General features: G+C 50.9%; 1 protein-coding gene across 1 annotated transcript in view; it reads right to left on the reverse strand.

Moving 5' to 3' along the window:
• The window catches only part of PAPPA (pappalysin 1), a 212,916-nt gene extending 195,846 nt beyond the window's left edge, over positions 1–17,070 (reverse strand). Inside the window, 3 exon segments of the mRNA XM_087822859.1 lie at positions 16,662–16,882; positions 16,884–16,918; positions 16,921–17,070. Of these exon segments, the coding sequence (XP_087678985.1) occupies positions 16,662–16,882; positions 16,884–16,918; positions 16,921–17,070 (406 nt within the window).
• Positions 17,071–17,966: the final 896 nt, after the last annotated feature.

Here is a 17,966-nt window from a genome sequence, read left to right on the forward strand (position 1 = left end):
GGTGTTGGAGAGAAAGGCAGGTTGTGTCCGCGAGTCTCAGACCATGTGTTTGTTGTTGCGAATACAAAGACCTCACTGTATTAAATGAAAATGCTTGTTTTACAAGGCGAGTGGGAATATGATAGGTACATGTCGAAAATGCTTTGGAAACTGAAACAACCCCATGCCACGAGGGCTTCCTGCTACATCACGCAGCCAGGGGCACACAGGGATCACGAAGGCTTAGAGCCACTAGACAAGGGCTTTGGGGGTTATGGGCAGAGTCCCAGGAGCCAGGTGACTGTGAGCTCCCTTCTCTGCTCTCTTTCTGAAGTCTGCCCTTTCCCCGAGTCCTGCCTCTTTTTCACCTTCTCTACTGGTCTCCCACCCCCTGCTGACCTGAGGGTAAAAGCTGCTATTGAACTAAAGTATGAGTGTGTTAAAGGAGCTTCCAGTGGTCTAGACCCGGGCTCGAAGCATCCTGTAAATACTTATAGTGTAACTGTGCAGGCAGGTCGCTTTAGTTTTCTCAAACCAGTTTCCAACTCCTGAAGTGGGGTTCACACCAGTACTCTAGTAAAAGCAAACGGCTCAGGGGGCTTCCTCAGGGGACTCTTTCAAGGACGCACACACAGTGGCATAAAAACAGGCACTGGAGTGTTCTGACTCCTGCCCCCAACTCTAGCACAGAGCCTGGTAAATGGAAGATTACACGGACGGAAGGGTAGATGAATGACAGCATGGAGTGATGGAAGGGTGGGGAGATGGAAGGGTGGGTGGATGGATGGGAGGGATGGAGAAACTGGGGAGGCAGGGAAGGAAGGGACGGAGGGAGGACGGGAGAGGTGAGTGGATGGCTGGCTGGGTGGAAACTGGATGGATATCTGGATCCATAGATTCATGGGTAAAGGCCACAGTGAGTAATTATGGTCAGGACCACCTCAGGCCACATTTGAAGTGAACTTGCCTATTTTAAAACTCAGAGAAACTCAGAGACCGGAGTTTGAATAAACAAAGTTGTAGATTATATTTCTAAGGAATAAACTAACTTTTCCTTAGAGCAAAAAACGTCCCAAATTCTATTTACTCCAACAAGGGTACAGATGAAGGAAAGTGCAATCCCTCAGGCTGATGTGACAACTCAACATCAACATTCTCATTGTCACGGCTCTCCCAGAGTGCTCGGGGTTTAGGGCTGGGAACGCGCTTCAGGAAATGACCTCTCGTGCCCCCTGCCTGTCAGAATCTAAGCCATCGTTTGGGGGCCATCGACCCCTTTAAGAAACTGATGAAAACTCTGGACCCTCTCCCCAGAAAAATGTGCACAGCCTCAAATTTTTACAGTAAATGTCTTGGGGTTCACAAATCCCTTCAGGTCCCTCTGGACTGAAGGGCAACAAACCCCCTTCTCCTCTGTGGATCTAAAATATCAGTGCCAGTCAGGGACTTCAGCTGGCCATGGTATTAATAAGAAAATGGGTGGTAACGGCATGAGAGAAATACTGACTCATAAACCAGTAAGAGCATGGCAATCGATTCACCGTGATAACGGCATCCCCGGGACTCCTCGTTCTATTCTCGCCCTCACATCTTACGGTCTCCACGTAGGAGGCGGCGCAATCCTTGGGAAACCTGCGCCAGATACGGTGACACCCTTGTCTGAAACTTTCTGGTAACTTCCTAGTTCGTCCGGATTAAAATCCGAATCCGTGACCTGGGCTGCGCTCGGCTCCCACACACGTCTGCCAGCGGCTGGCACGCAGGCTCCTTAAACGTCCTGAACTCCCCCCAGGGCGAGGTTTATATACACCTCCGTCCCTCCCTCCCTCCCTCCCTCCCTCCCTCCCTCCCTCCCTCCCTCCCTCCCTCCCTCCCTCCCTCCTCCTCTCCCCCTCTCTCCTCTTGTTCATCCTCTCGTCTCCCATCTTCATTTACTGTCTTTTTCTCCCAAGAGCAGAGAGCCCATGAGGGCAGGAGCCGGCCCCTTTCCCTCGCTGCTACATCTCCACCAGCGCCGGGCACATCACACACTCTCTGTGCGCTGGCTGCAGGGAGACAGGCAGAGGCTGGGGGTTCTGGAAGCCTTGGTGCCGTCACCGCCTCACTGTGGGACCCTGGACGAATCACTCCCCCTCTTTGGGCTCCAGGCTTCCCACTTGTAAAAGGACAGTTTGGATTCTATCCAACCACAGGATCCAATGAGCTGAAATGTCTGTGACCAAATTCAAGGGAGCGGAGCCCACATCCCAGGACAACATGGCTGGATGGGAGAAACAGGACAACTGGGCCTAGCCCTTTTCTGTCCCTAATTTGGGATGGGGTTGGGGATAATGCCCTTGCCGCCTCTGGACATCAGCTTCTCCACCTGTGAGCTGAGGAGACTGGCTGGGATGCACCGTCAATTTTCATCATTTATTCATCCAGAAATCCACCCCCACTATTGGTTGGACCCCTGCGCCGTGCCAGGCCCTGGGAAGGTGCCCCGGGCGCACAGCCGAGATCCGGCCAAGTGCGGCTGTTTCCTCCGGGAGGTCTCTGTGGCCTGGGGAGGGTGCGGGAGGGGCCCAGGCTCACCCCACACGGTGGCTCCTGGCTCCTCAGCCGCTCTCCAGGGACCAGGGACGGGCGGGAGGCGCTGAAAGCCAGGGGAGAAGGGCTGGAACGCAGCAGGATGGTGCCCTGGCTCAGCAGAAGGAAAGGGAGGCGGGCGAGGTGGGAAGGACACAGGTGACGGGCAGCTCCCACCAGGCCATCCCAGCGGTCAGCGCCATTCGTGCCACGTTTGCCTCACTGCCTGGCCCTTCCTAAGGCCCATGGCGCCTTTCCTGAAGCATCTCCCCTCACAGCACCTGCTTCCAGTCACCCTGTCTTCACCCTTACTCGGAGCCATCTTCCTCTAGCAAAGTTCACTGAGCACCACCCTGCGGGCTGGGGACCTGCTAAAGCAGGAGTAAGGGCGCGACAAAGACAGAGGGCCCTCTGCTGCCAAGGAGCCTGGAGAAAAGTGGGGAGAGACAGACACGTTCAGAGGCGATCACAACAGTGAGAAGTGCAACGAGGGGGATGCAAGGGGCTGTGGGACTTGATTCGCATGTGATGGGTTAACTGGCCAATCATTTCCTAGCGTCATACTCCTAAAAGCTACTCTGGGTCAATGTCCTCAGCTGAGACGTGAATTGAAAAGCGTTCCTTGTCCTAATTTGATTTGTGGCTCTACATTTCAAATGATGCACATGACGTATCCGCACAAAAGGCAAGGCACACACTCCATATACATACCCATGCCGCCGAGTTCAAAAATAAGTCCCCAACCCTTCTAGGTGGAAGGGGCCTCTTATGCCTCTGAAAACTCGGAGCACCTTCTAGGCCCATAATAAAAACATGGATTCAACACCACAGTGTTTCCGCCTCTGTGCTCGCCCAGGACGCTATTAATTGCTTAGTTATAGCAGTTACCATGAGGTCATGATTCTGTTTACCAGTCTGCTTCCGCCACCAGGACTGGGAGCTCCCCAAGGGATGGAACTGTGCCCTGTTCTTTGTTTTAATCCACATATCCCAGCTCCATGTATAATACACACAGATTTCTCGATAACTATCTAATTAAATAAATGGGTAAATGGATGAATGGACAATGGAAGGAAGGAAGGAAGGAAGGAAGGAAGGAAGGAAGGAAGGAAGGAAGGAAGGAAGGAAGGAAGGAAGGAAGGAAGGGAGGGAGGGAGGGAGGGAGGGATTGCTACACCTCTCCCAATAGATTGTCATTTCCTACTGGACCTCACAGAATCCCTGGACACAGGTTTGGCACATAAGAAGTGCTTAAGAAAAGCAACTGAGCAGCTGTATGATAGATTCTAATGAGCTTACTAATGTGAACCCACAGATGTCACTGTCATCCCACACTGTGACGAAAAACAAAAGGGTCCAGTGGAAAGAGCACTGATTTCAGAGTCAAGAAACCTGAATTCTAGCTTCACGTTTGCTGCCCATCTGTTGCTTAAGTTTACTCAACTTAACTTAGTTTAACAAGTTAACTTGCCTGGACCTCAGTTTCTCCATCTGTAAACTGAGCAGATTTGATAAAGCAGACTCCAGCATCATCCCAGCTTCTGAATTTGGGGGAGGGATGAATAAAATACTTTATTTGTTTGTTTTTAGCAGATCATACCTAAGCAGCCCAGGGGGCTGGTGTGGAGAGAAGTCATCCTCAGAGCTTAATACTGGCTCTACAGAGGCTTAATCAGCTCCAGTGAGAGGGCATCACAACTCAGCCTTGCTACTCCAGTCATCTTCTACTCAGCACCTCACAGTCCATGCAGCACAATCGCTACACACGTGTCATATCTGGCCCAGAATGTACCCGGGACCCCCTCAGAGGGTGACAATGTGTCTCCTTTGGGCATATTTGGGAGAGCACACTCCAGGCTCTGATTCCCAAAAGAGAAATCTGGAAACATTTTTGGCCAAGAGCACCTTTGAAATACGTGTATATCTCCCAGTAGACGACTTAAGGATAGGGAATGCTCTTGTGGGTGCAAATGATCTTTTTGCCCAGAAGTCACCTGCAAACAAAATCAATTTTGCATACCAGAGATTTCTTAGCCTATTTCTTTTAAGGTTCATTCAGACTTTCCTCCATCTCTAGCTGTCTTCCTCCCTCTCTTCCTCGACACCTTCCCTTTCCATTGCACAGTCTCTAAATGTGCGCCTCGGGGCCTGGGCGGCCATCACCCACTCACTCACTCAGTCACCCACCATCCTCTCACATGGAACATTTACCAGACGACTGCTGCATCCCAGGTGATGGCAAGGCGCTGCGGATGCAGAAAAGTTATAATGCCCTGGATTTGAACCCCAGTTCCACTCCCCTTTAGCTGTGGGGCCTTCGGCGAGTCCTGTAACTTTCTAAGTCTAACTCACAGGATTCCAAGTGTAGCACTCAGCACAGTGCCAGCACATAGTAAGCTCTCTGCTTTTATTACTGTTATTACGGCTGACAATGTGTACTCTCCCCCCAAGGGATATAAACGGGATTGAGGATTCCAGATCCTGAGGTCACCTCAAGGTCTCACGAGATCAAGGGAAGCAGACGGAAAGGCCCCCCCATCAAGGACGGGGAATGGATGCAAACTCAGGCAAGGGACAGGGCCGCCAGGAAGCTCGAGGACCGAGGAGAAGCTGGCGAGGGGCAGGGGGAAATCTAAGAGCAGGGTGAAGCTGAAAATTATGTGCTGCAGGGCGCACACAGAACAAATGCTTTGCAAACAGGCAAGGGGCTGAGAAGGGTAGACCAAGGCTAAAATGTGGCTTGGATTAGAAAGGCCGAAATGTGAGTTGAGGAGGCATTTAAGTGCACTGCTCCCTCCCCGCTCTGTTTTGGAAGACCAGATTTCTTTTTCTTTCTGACTCCTTTGCTCAAGGGGAAATGGAATTAACCACTGTGTAATGCTTCTGAGTGTGACACACGGGGTAGGTCATGTGCTTTGGTTACGTAATGCAACATGCCTGAGGTTCCTGAGCTCCTTCTTCCAGAATCATTAGATATTTAGCTGGTTCTCTTTGCAGTCATGCATTCATTGAGCAAAAATACATATTACTCCTTTATAAGCCAGGCACTGTGCTAGGCAGTGGAGAAGTGAAGATGGCCTCAAATAACCTCAAATATGCACACAGTTAAATGGGAGAGAAAGAAGTCCAGGTCTTTTGATATATGTGTGCAGAGGGTGCAGTGGAGACAGATGGGTAAGGGGTGTGGGAAACCAGTTCTCCTTGGAGAAGAGTCAGGGAGGACTTCCCAGAAGAGGGGAGCCTGGAGCAGAATCCTGTAGAGGCTTAGGTGTTCTGCAAAACGGTGCATGGGGATATAAGTGGTGCCCCAAATAAAGAAAATGATGTGGAAAACAGTTAAGTTATCCGGGGTACTGAAAATAACTCCCGTGCTATTGAAGGACCTCTAGCTAGAGTCAAATTTGCATTTTAGAAAGATCTGACTATCGGGTACTAAAGGGTAGGCTGCAGGGGTACAGGGGCTGAAGCTCAGAGAAGTGGGCACCATAATACCAGAGAAAGAGTCAAAGCCACAGATGAAGAGGGCCTAAGCCGAAAAGAGGAGAGAAGGCTGCAAAACTGTCAAGGAGGCAGGACAGACAGGAGCTGGTGACCAACTGAATATGGTGGATGGCATACCCACGGCAGGGGCACTAGACGAAGACACAAGGAATTTGGAGGAAAGATGATTAAGCTGTGGACATACTGAGTTTGAAGTACATGTTGAAGTTCCCAAAGAAAAATTTGGTCCATCGGTCTGGAGTCCAGCAGTCTGGAGATAAATGATGCTCATCAGCAAAGAGATGGAAATTACTCCATGGGAAAGGGTGCAAAGTCAGGAAACCAGCAGATCTAGCTCTGGCCTAACCCTCAGAAAACAGAGGCTCTTACCCAGCCTGGTCACTCATCTGGGCACACCGTGCCTGCCACCAACCCTCAGCTCCTCATCTATGAGATGAATGGCTGAGATGAGTGCTTCTCGCTCTCACACACGATGGGTCTTTGGACTCACATGAATGCTACTTCATGAAACAGAAAACAATATGTATTTATTTTCTTATGTTTTCTGTCTGCGTACTATGCAGCTCTAAAAGCAAGGCCCACTTGCTCCTGATTGGCTTGTTAACCTACCTTTCTCTCTTTTCTCACCAGCCTCTGTAGCTGAAAGATGTCTAATCTCATTGGGGGAAATAAGCCCTTCCAAACGAACACATTTGGTCCTATTCTGCCCACCACATTTCATGTTTAGAAAGCAACAGGAATTAGGGAAGATGGATACGGGACAGATACAGGAATGTCTTTTTGACTGCAAAGGTGATAGGTACAGGTTAGGCCACAAACTTCGTGAAGGCAAAAAAGGCTGGAGCCGGGTTCTGCATTTAGTCATATCCCCCCCCCCCCCCCGCCCCCAATTCATACATAGATCCCAAGCTGTGACCTCCCACCTACTCAACTTTCTGTTTCTTACAAGTGGACTTGAACCTGAGACCTTCTCATGTTCTCTAAAACTGAAACAGGGTCATGTCTCCAACTCTTCCAGGTTGTATGGACCCCGGGTTCTTTCTCTTTTGAAAAAAAATTTAAGTGGCCAAAGTCAGTGCAGTAGGCATGAGGGGTAGGGAGAGAGAGAGAAAGGAAGGGGGCAGAGGGAACAAGAGGTACTCCATGGATGAAAGTACTGGACACTACCGGAAGGAAAACAGGCTAACAGATGGTTACAGACTCCAGAGTTTTACTATTTTAATGCTTGAAATGATCTGACTGAAATGATAAGCCAGACTAAAAGGCCAGTCAGTGCCTCACTCTGATGTCCAAAAACTTCACTGGGATGGCCTTTGTATAGTAAGAAATTATGAAATTTGAGTCCTCTAACCATTAGCCAAGTAAGTGATCACAGGGAAAGCCACTCAGTGAGATTTTTACATATTTATGGCAGCTATTATTAGCAATACTATTGCTGAGATGGCTTCCAGCCATTGGGAAGTACCAATATTCCCCAAATAATGTCTTCAGTCAGTCTTGGACTGAAATTCTACCCATGGATACTCTGCTTTTAGAGTCAAAGATTTGGGGGAGATATTAAAGTATGTATGTCTCTGGAAGAGTAACATTCTAAGTTGCTGCCAGTCACTGACACGTTAGCAAGAAGGAATACCATGTACTTTCCTGAGAATGAGTGTTGCTGGGAGCAAGGAAGCAGAAAGTGTGCGGGCACTTGGCCCCTGAGGGAGACAGGCACAGGCACCACCTAGTGGACAAAAATGCACCAAAAAAGGAAGAAAACTGGACCGAATGCCAACTTTGCAAAGTTGTTTCAGGATAGCCCTGATTAGACGTATCCAATCCTAGGAGATCTCTGCTAGAAGGTTCTCTAGGGCAAAGATAAACTCCTCCTTACCCACATTGTCCAGATGAGGAAAACTGGCCCAAGACATAAAGTGAATTACCCAATGGCACCCATCAAGCTAAGGAATGAATGCTCTAGAGTGACATGTCCCAGCTCCCAGTGCACTGCTCGCTCCTCCTTCTGCAAGGCTAGGTGGCCTTCTCGACATGACCTTGGGTCTGCAATTAGGGCTCATCTCCAATGCCACAGCTCATTACTACCTCCTCTGACAAGCCTGTTTAAATTGTACTCCTCCTACAACTTGCACCCCCACACAGCACTCCCAAGAATCCCTCCTCTACTTTATTTTTCTTCATAAACATTCACCTGGCCTTATGCAATATATTTTTTCATTCATTTATATTCCGTCTTCACCTTTCGCTTCTCACCCCCCTCCAACACCAACTCCCAAAGGCAAGGGCATTTTCCTCTTCGGTGCATTGCTCTGTACTCAAGGCCTCACACTGTACCTGGCACGTAGCAGTCGCTCAATAAACACTTGTCAAATGCCTGGGAAAAGATGGTTACATCTTACTTTGTCTCTTGCTTTATCTGTATTTCTTAGCTTCTCTACAATGGTCAATCACTGCTTTTGCAATATGAAACAACAAAGTGTTTATTCTGTTTGTCTTTTAATTTTTGTTTTATGTTAAGATAATCGCAAGAAATCTTTCCTGAGTGACAAGGGGGGAGGCAATTCCTGGCTCTGCCGAAGGAGAGAAGCATTTGTCTAACTCAGGGAGTTATTGAGAGAATTTCAAATAATGTGTGGCAAGGGCCAGGCACACATAATAGCGATATGAGTTAACGTTTACTGGGTGCTTACCCATGGTCTAGATTCCATTACTAAGCATTTTTCCACATGGAGGCCCAGTTAATCTTCAAAACAACCCTGTGAAGTGGGAGCCAGTACTATCCGCATTTTACGCATGGGAAAAGTGAAGCTTGACGATATTAAGTAACTTGCCCAAGGTCATGCAAGGAGCAGGTGGGAGAGTCAGGAAATCACACTCCGGCCGTCTGACTCTTGAGTCCTATGATCAACAAGCACAAAATACTTCCTCAGTGAACACAGGCTCCTTTTCCCTGTTTCCTGATGGTGTCAGCTCTTGCTGAGATTAGTCAACTGCAGGTTATTCCCCCAGGGCTCTAGAAGGTTCTAGGATACTCCTAAGGCTACCAGAGATGGAGAGAAATAAGGAGCCAGTCATGAAAAATTAGAGGTATGTGGCAATGTGTGTGTGTGTATGTGCATGTGCATTGTCACAATGTTTTGTATCGTCACAATGCCTAGCAGATCCTAGGGGACTTGTATGCACACAACCAAGGATGCTACATGTTTCACAGTGTGGGGGACAATTCCATACAGCAACAAATGTCCTCACTTGAAAGCTTCTGAGTGCGCAGCAAGGGTCCACTTGGCCCTTCTACCTGCCCTTCCTAAGGCTCCCCACCTTTCTTTCCTTCCCCTTGCGCTTTCCCAGGATGGTCGATCTACTAAATTCTGGAGCCTACACTGTGTTTTCTCAATTAACCTGTGTGACCTTGGGAGAGTCCTGAATCCTCTCGAAGCTGGTGCCTCTGTATTTGGAAACCTACTAGCTCACTGAACACACAGGGACCTAAGATGTCAACTCTCCTTGTCGCTCTGAAACTCTTTTAATTTTTAAAACTTTTAATTATGGTACTCTCTGATCACACACAGAAGAACAGACAACAATGGGCTGAAGCCCGATGTCTCTGGGACCTGGTTTCAACGATGTCATCAGGTTGCCAATCTTCTTTCATCTACACCCTCCCCACAGCACCCTATGTATTTTTTTTTCTCTGGAGAATTTTAAACAAACAATACAGACATAACATCATTTTACCTATAAATACTTAGCATGCATTTCAATCAGATTAGGATCTTTAAAAATACATAACACTACCATTATCACCCCTAACAAAAGTCACAATAATTCCTAATGTCAGCCCATGTCTACTCAAATTCTGCAGCTAAGGAATCTGCACATTCATTTAAGTGGAATCTTGTAGAGCTCATAATTTAAGGAGAACAGGTGAGAAGGTTGTGGGGCAGAGATCTTCCCTTCCTCCTCTCCCCAGGGGTTCCATAAAATTGTGGGAACAATTTGAAAGCCCCTATTATATCTTTACGCCTCATTGTGCATCCTGAGAACAGTAAGGCCCAGAGAGGGACAGTTCAGTTGCAAAGGTCACTCAGCAAGTAAGTGGTAGAATTAGGCAGACCTGTGAAGTCCCAACATCAAAGGACTCCAGTGAGGTCACAGGTATCAAAAGATTTGCTGACTAGGCTACTGTTTATCATTTGCAGTGTGGAAAATGAAATAAAGGCACCTCTCCAGGGGTGACCTTGACGGTGCAAATCCCTCACATCTCTCACCTGTTGGCTCCTACTATTGTTGATCTGTGGTGGGGGTCTGACCGTGCCCAACAGCGTGTGCCACCATTGTCCCACCTGGTTCCTGTGACAATCTGTGAAATGTTGAGTGTAACCACACCTGAATCCCTCTCCCCTGAGGCCCCAGTGGTTGAGTCAGAGGCCCCAAGTCACATAGCTCACAGGAGGCCAAGTCAGGACTTGAACTCAGAGCTCCTGAGTCCCAGTTTCAGATCTTCAATGGAGCCAAGGGAACCAAGGTCCACAGGTTAGTGCTCAGCATTTCCAATAAGCTCATCAAGGCATGATGCAAAGCCCTCAGTGCATCAAGAAGAAAGATAGGGGGACACTGAGGGAAAGAGAATTAAATTCCAGGGAAGGGATGTCACAGGTGAGGGGAGGTGAATTTTGGAGCCCTTGGCCATAGGTAGATGTGGCACAAGTTGCCTGTACCTACCTGGGGTACCTGGGGATCTCTCTTCCTCATATGGGACACCTGCAGTTAGTGCTGGTCTCACAGTGTCCCAAGTGATGGGGGGGTGAAATAATAGGAACATGTCCCTTCTCATAGGACTAGCCCAGGGCAAAGCCAGAATGCCTCAGAGCTGAGCTTCCCTTTTGAATATCCCTTGGTTCTGCTCTGAGGGGGCCCCCTCCCACACATTTGGAGAGATTCATTTAAAATCAGATGCATAAAACTCAACATCTTACACCCCTACAAGAATGTTCACACTTTAAAGGCAGGGGATGTGGCTTCACACACAGGAATAGCTCTGGAAATATGGATGTCAGGGCCAGGGCACCTAGGGGCTTGGGGTCAGCAGGGGAATTAAGAATGACAAAGGGTCGCTCCTGGTGTTTGGAAACTCAGAATCAGGACAGCTGAATTTCTCTAAAGGTTCAGCCGCTCACCAGCTCCATAAGCAGAGAACAGTACTTCCCCTTTGGGCCTCAGTTTCCCCATCTGTAGAGCAGGGAGACATCAGATTGAATCAGTGATTCTTCCCACTGATGGTCCTTCCACATTACCTGAGAAGACTTTGAAAACCACCAGTGCCCAGGCTAACCCCACACCCATGGCATCAGAAACCCTGGGAGGCAGCCCAGGCATTGGGATGTTTTAAAAGCTGGTGCTGCCAAGTGCTGTCAGGGACAGAAACTACTGGACCAAATGATCTCCCCGGCCCATTTGAGAGTGGGTGGTTTGTGGACACAGTTTAATTATCAGTGCCTGTATGTCTCTGGTCCTCAGTTTCCCTGCTGCACAATGAGCTGCCTGACCCAGCCCATGCCTGGGCCCACGCTCCTGAGCCCCACCCCTCTCGCATCAAGTCTGCCTTCCTCTGTGCAGAGGGGCGAGGGTGGGGCAGCCGCCATCACCCTGTCTGTCCACGTGAATGGCTGCTTGGGGGAACTTGGAAGTTGGAGGCCATCTGGGGAAGGAGCAAGAGGCATGTGACTGTAGGTCTGTGACCTGGACTCCGCTGTGAACACCGCCTGGCTCCTGCTCCTGGGGGTACATGCTCCCCCTTGAGGCTATCTGCCTTTCCTGCTTACAGGTCCAGTGGTTCTGGACCTTCTGTGGCTCTTACCACCAAGGGGTCACCCAAGTAGGTCAAAGAAGAAGAAGTCACAGTGCAAGGAAGGGATTCAAGAGGGGCTAACTCTTCCTCAAGACACACTGTCTACTCTTGGTACACTCCCCGGCAACTCAGAAGGAGAAGCCCTACCAGGGCTCAAACAGGCCCCACTTGCTAAAGACCAACCTAGCAACCTGGAAAGAGAATATGGCTGCTTCCAGGGTGCAGCTGCGGCTGACTGAGTCCCTAATGCAAGCTGGAACCATGTCAGCTACTTTCTGCATAGCTATTTTATTGCAATATCCTGATCTCACTATGCCCATTTCACAGATGAGCAAACCAAGCCACTGAGAGCTGAAGTAACTTGATTCAAATCACACAGCAAGTAACTGGCAACAGAAAGTCCAAGGCCGGTCTGTCTGATAGTTTGGCATGAAAAGAAAAACAGATTTGCTAGGTCAAACTCAGGGTTCCAAGGGAGATTGACACTTATTTTGTATCTGTAGGTGATGTTCACACACAGAGAGGCAGGAAGGAATGGGGACATTCTGCTGCAGTCATTTCTTCTCTCTCCCAAAAGACTGCTAAAGAGGAAAAAGGCACTTGGTACTCAAGCTGGCATCTACACTCTGCCCACCTGATGGCCTGTGGGACTTCAGGCTAAGTCACTCAACTCTCTGTGACTCTGTTTCCTCACTGTGATGATGCCCACCTCCCAGGGTGGTTGTGAGAGTGAACCGTGCAGGCACAAAGCAAGCACCTCGCACAGTGCCTGGCCCCTTGGAGGCACCCAGGAACAGCTGGCTTCCTTCCTGCCTTTAAGTGTCCTCAGTCCATAAAATCAAGACTGAGATCTTTGGGAAATCACGTCCAATAATAAGAGTGAAGTTTATTGAGCACTTACTGTACACCAGATCCTGTTCTGAGCAGTTTGCACATATGAGCTCATTCAATGGGTAGGTTCTTACACTATCCTAGCTGTAGATGAGAAAGATGAAGCCCAGAGGAGCCAACCAGGTTGCCCAAGGTCACACGGCCAGCTAGGGGCAGAGGTGGGCTCCCACTCAGGTAACCTGACTACTAAAACTGGCTTTTAACCACTGCAATATTCTAGACGCCCCCCAGCCCCCCATGACTACAAATGCTGGGGGAGAATGGTGTTAATGTACCAGCCCCTTGAAACCTAGTTTTTCCAACAGCAACCCTCAAGCTGGGAAAAGGCAGGTATTCTTTTTTTTGGGGGGGGTAGTGGGAAGTGGGAACTGCAGCAGGGAGGAACAAAAAAGACTTCTGAGCAGCTGGCAAACTCAACAGCCCAACATTTAGAACAAAAGAAGAAAGCGTGGCAAGCAGAGGCGCTGGTGGGGTCCAGGTAAATCCTTCTGAGCGGGGATTCTGGGCCACTAAGGGATGGGGTGGGAGGAGGGCAGCGCTTGTGGGGTCCACATTTCACTTATCTAACAGGTCGGGAGAAACTTTAACAAGATTAACTGCTGCTGGGGCCTCTGCTCCATGAAGCAAATTGAATCTATTGTTTTCTTTTCCTTTCTCTTTCAAACTAGAGGGCACTGGGGTGGGCGCGCTTGGGGATGAGGGGCAGGGGTCTGGAGCCTGCCTGGTATGGTACAAAAACAAAGGGATGCATCAGAAAGTCCCCCTCCCCGGGACTTGAAAGGCAGCCCAAATTGCCCGCGGGAAGACTGAAGGCTGTCTGGGTGGCGGGTCTGCAAGGGGTGAGAGGTGACGGTGTTTATTAGGCACGTTGTCTCGGAGGCCTAGGGGAAAAGGCCTGGAAGTCTGGGTGCCCAGATTAAATCCCAGTTCCTGCCACTGAAGACCTGTCCCTGTCTCTGACTCTCTATTCGGCCAGAGAGAGAACTGGCCTGGTTAGCCTCCCAGCACCCTTCTCCCGGTAACCTTTAAGGAGTCTTCAATCCTAAAGCCCATCCATTGTTGGTGGGTCATCCGGAGAATCCTGCACACAGGCACTTTCTAACTTTAGCTTTGTTTTTGCCTGCCCAAGCTTCCCTTTTATATTTATTCATATATATCTGTATTCATATAGATTATATATATATTTTTTCTCCTTCCCCTTTGGAAAAATAAAAGGCATGTTTTCTGAGCTTCAGAAGCAAACTGCTCCTTCCCTCCTTCCCTCTGCCTCTCCAAGCGCCTGTCTGAACTGGTGTCAGTGAAGTTTGAACCAGGGCAGAAATAGCATCCCAGGCGGATCTGGGAGCACAGCCCGCCTACCAGGAGCGGCAGGGCCTGCCGCTGCCAGACGACAGACCCGGTTAACTGCACCGTAAAATTAGACCTTTGCGAAACCCAGTCGAATCCTGCAGCAAAGAGTGATGTAAGGCAGCCCGGCCTGACAGCGAGGCAGCAGCCCTCTGCCTGAAACAGCCGCGCGGTCCCTGCTGAGAGATGCCTGCTCTCTCAAGATAGGTGACCAGGGATTCCTAGGAAAGTGGCGACGCCCAGCCAGAGGGAGCCAGCAGAGGTCAGGCAGCAAACTGGGCACCTGAGGTCGCAGGCAGCGGGAGGACGTGGCTCGGCACCAGCATCCTGCTGCCCACCTGGGCCCTGCCTCTCTCGCAGCCCAAACTTACACGAGGGAAGCAGCTGAAAAAGTGCTTCTGCAAAGAACCTCTGTTTGTTTGCTTTTTAATTCAAGGAGAAGCAGGTTCTTTTTAGTCCGACAGCCTCTCCGGTGTGGAGGATCCGCAGAATGAGTCTTTTCTGGCACAGGGCCAGGTGTTTACACACGGCCAAATCTGGCTCAGACTCAACTAGGGGAGGGAAAAAATCCGCCAGTATCCTCCCGAGAAAAGCTCTGGCTCTCTGGTGCTATACTACAGCAGAACCTTTTTTTTTTTTCTTTTTGAGAGGAATGTTATTTCTCCACACATAAAATGGACCAGGCATTTTATACAGGCAATAATAACCTAACGTCCCCCATCCAATTAAAGTATTTTACGGCACGATCTTTGTGTGCCAGCGGATGAGCGCTCAGGAGAGCGCGCGTGAAGAGAGGCTCCTTGTCTGAATTACAGACATTTCTAAAGCAAGCTCCCGTGGAATCCCAGGTGTTACATATTCTTCTTTAAAAATGCATTTACTGCCTTTTCATTGATGATACCTATATAACCCTGGGCTCTCCCCTCTGGAAGGGAAGGCTCCCAAATCACCGGTTATGACAGGTAAACACTAGGAAAAACCTGATCTACTCATCTTTTGAAAATCACCTCCAAGCAGCAGGCTCTGCTTTCCTTATGTTCCGACAGAGAAGTAAACAGACCACAGCCCTGAATTATCATCATCATCATCATCATTATGAATAGCGTCTCTCCTCTACCCTGTATTATACCCTGCTCTGGGCGAGGAGGGCTTGAGGGCTAAGAGTGAATGAGCTCACTTTCCCTCTCCCTCCTGGGGAGAAAGGAGGGGAAAAAATAGCATATGATGACGTCAGGGGTGGGGGGGAAAACACTTTCTTGCTCTTGGTTTCTCGGCCAGAGAGTGGGAGCTTCGGGGGCACATTCTTGGCATAGCAGCTGAGTTTGGGTCCCCCCCCCCCCAGAAATGGACTTCATGTAAATGGGACAGAGTCAGCGCTCCGTCGCTATGTCGGAGACATTTCAGCCAAGACAGAAAGGAGCAGAATTGACGAAGAGCTCAGAGCTTTCCCTTCTAAGAAAGTGTGTGTCGGGGTGGGATCGCAAAACGCCTCCCCACGTTCCTGGCTGCAGCGAAGGGGGAACCCCTACTCTCACTTTAAGACTTTAGGACGTCCTAGGACATGGCCAGGCTGTTTGTGCAGGAAGGGAATCTCCCAGCCAGAAGAGGCAAAACTTTCCTTCCCTCCTCCAGCGCCACCCCACCTCTGTCCCCCAGTTTCATTAAAGGAATTGCCACAGATTCCTTTTTGGAGGGGGGAATGGATGTTGGAGCATTTCTAAGGTTTGCAACCCTCGCAGAGAGTCGGGTTTCACTATGAGCTCTGCTGTGCAACCGGGGAAGGGACAGAGAGGGAGGGTGAGGCGGGAGAACTCAAGGTCCCAAATGAGAAAAGCGCCCGTGCAGCAGCGGAGTCCGGGGAGGAAGGCTGGCGCGCTGAGCGTCTGGAAGGTCTTACCCCGGCCCGGGTGTCAGGCAACAGGCTTGAAGAGCGGGACACAGCCAGCGGTGTGTGTGTGTGTGTGTGTGTGTGGCTGGGAGGTAGGGGTGAATCCCAGAGGCAGACATCAAGCAGAGAGCAACTTTGGGGCACTCAAGGACTTCTAAATTCAGGAGATTACAGCAACCTCGCCCTTGCAGGCTTTCAGGATAACCCGGTCAAGGGAAGGGGGTTACCTCGATTAAAAAGTCCACGAAATCCATGGTCCCCTGGCCTCTTTTCACATGCACCCCAACTGGGTCACCCTCCCCTCCACCCGAAACAGAGAGTACTTCTGACCATCCCGAGCACGGATTACGTGCTTGAGGCTCCCAGGGAGAAGCGCTTAGTTCGCAGGTCTCAGACCTCCGGGAGCGCACCCTGCGATCCTCCCCGGGGGGAAAAGGGTAACACCTCTGAGAGCGCCCATTCCGCAGATGGGGCAAAGTGAGTCTGGAAGCTCGCCCGGGCGCCTCCGCGCCTCCGGAGGGGCGGCTCCCGCGCAGACACACCCGTCAGCCCCGGACCAGCCCGCCGCCCGCGCCCAGGCACCCGCGCGCCCCTGGGGCGGCGGGGACGGTGCAGCGCCCGCCGGGCGCCCTCGCCTACCTGCGATCACCGCCGGAGATCTCTGGCCCCCCTCGGCTCGCAGCCACACTTGCAGCGTGAACGCGTCCCGGGGCAGCTCGAGGTCGGCCCGCAGGCGCAGCTGCTCGCCTCGCCCGCTGAAATAGAGCGCCCGGCTCGGCGGGCTCGGCTCCTCGGCGGCGCCCCGCGCCTCCCGCTGCTGCCGCCGCCGGGGGACGCGCACGGCTTCCCAGGCACCGCCCGGCGGCGGCGGCGGCGAGGCGCGGCGGCCGCGGGCCGCCCGGGTGGCGCAGGTGGCCGGGCCGGCGGCGGGGCGCAGGGGGCGGCCGGCCCGCGGGTCTCTCCGGGCCCGGCGGGGGCGCTCGGCCAGCCCGCAGCCCAGCGCGGCGCTCAGCAGCCCCAGGCGCAGCACCCAACTCCAGAGCCGCATGTCCGACGGTCCCCCCCGCCCCCCCTTCGCCCCTGCACCGCCGCCCGGAGCTGCCAGCTTTGGGAGCCTCGGCGCCTCGACTTTCTTCGCTTCTTCACCCTTCTTGGGCGAGCCCCCCCTTCCACTTGCTTTTTTCTTTTCTTTCTCGCTTTCCTCCTCAAGGTGTGTGCTCCACTCCCCCCACCTTTGAAAAATACAGCCCAACTCCTCCTGGTTGGCAGTTAATTTCTCTCCCCGCGCCTTTATCTGCCTTATTTCCCCCCTAACAGCTGGCTGCCTTCCTCGTTTTATTTCATTTTATTTTATATGATTTCTCGCTCTACCAAAAAAAAAAAAAAAAAAAAAAAAAAAAGCTCCTCTAAGACACTGCTCCGCTGAATTCCCTCCCCCCAAAAGATGCTCTAATTTATTTATTTTTTGCGTCCTTTATAACACAAGCCACAGCCCCCTCCTGCCCCCACCAGCCCCCCTCCCCTCCCTCCTCCTGCACAAAATGAAAGAGGGGGAAAAATCCTTCAGAAGATGAGTAAACAAGCGTATGCTAATCTGCTCCCGAGCGCTCCACCTTCCCAATTGAATGAGTCCCTGTTAAAACTGCGGGGATCATGACTAATCAATCAGTTCGCAGAGGCCGAGCCACCCCGCCTGCCTCCACTTTGCCGCTCGCCTCCTTTCCTTCGCTCCCGCTTCTCCTCCCCTCCGTGTTTTTTTTTTTTTTAAGAAGACAATCTTAAAGTAACAATTTAATGAAATTCTGTACACACCCCCTTATGGTCCTCCCAGCTCTCCTCATTCCTGCTCAAAACACACATTCCTGGGTTGGTTTTGTTTTGCTGGCTTTTTCCCCTCCGTCTCCCCCCTCCCCTTATTATTATTTTTCCCTCTCCTGGCGGGAG

Source organism: Miniopterus natalensis, chromosome 12 (genome assembly GCF_054644295.1).
Source record: "Miniopterus natalensis isolate mMinNat1 chromosome 12, mMinNat1.hap1, whole genome shotgun sequence".
Classification (NCBI taxonomy): Eukaryota; Metazoa; Chordata; class Mammalia; order Chiroptera; family Miniopteridae; genus Miniopterus; species Miniopterus natalensis.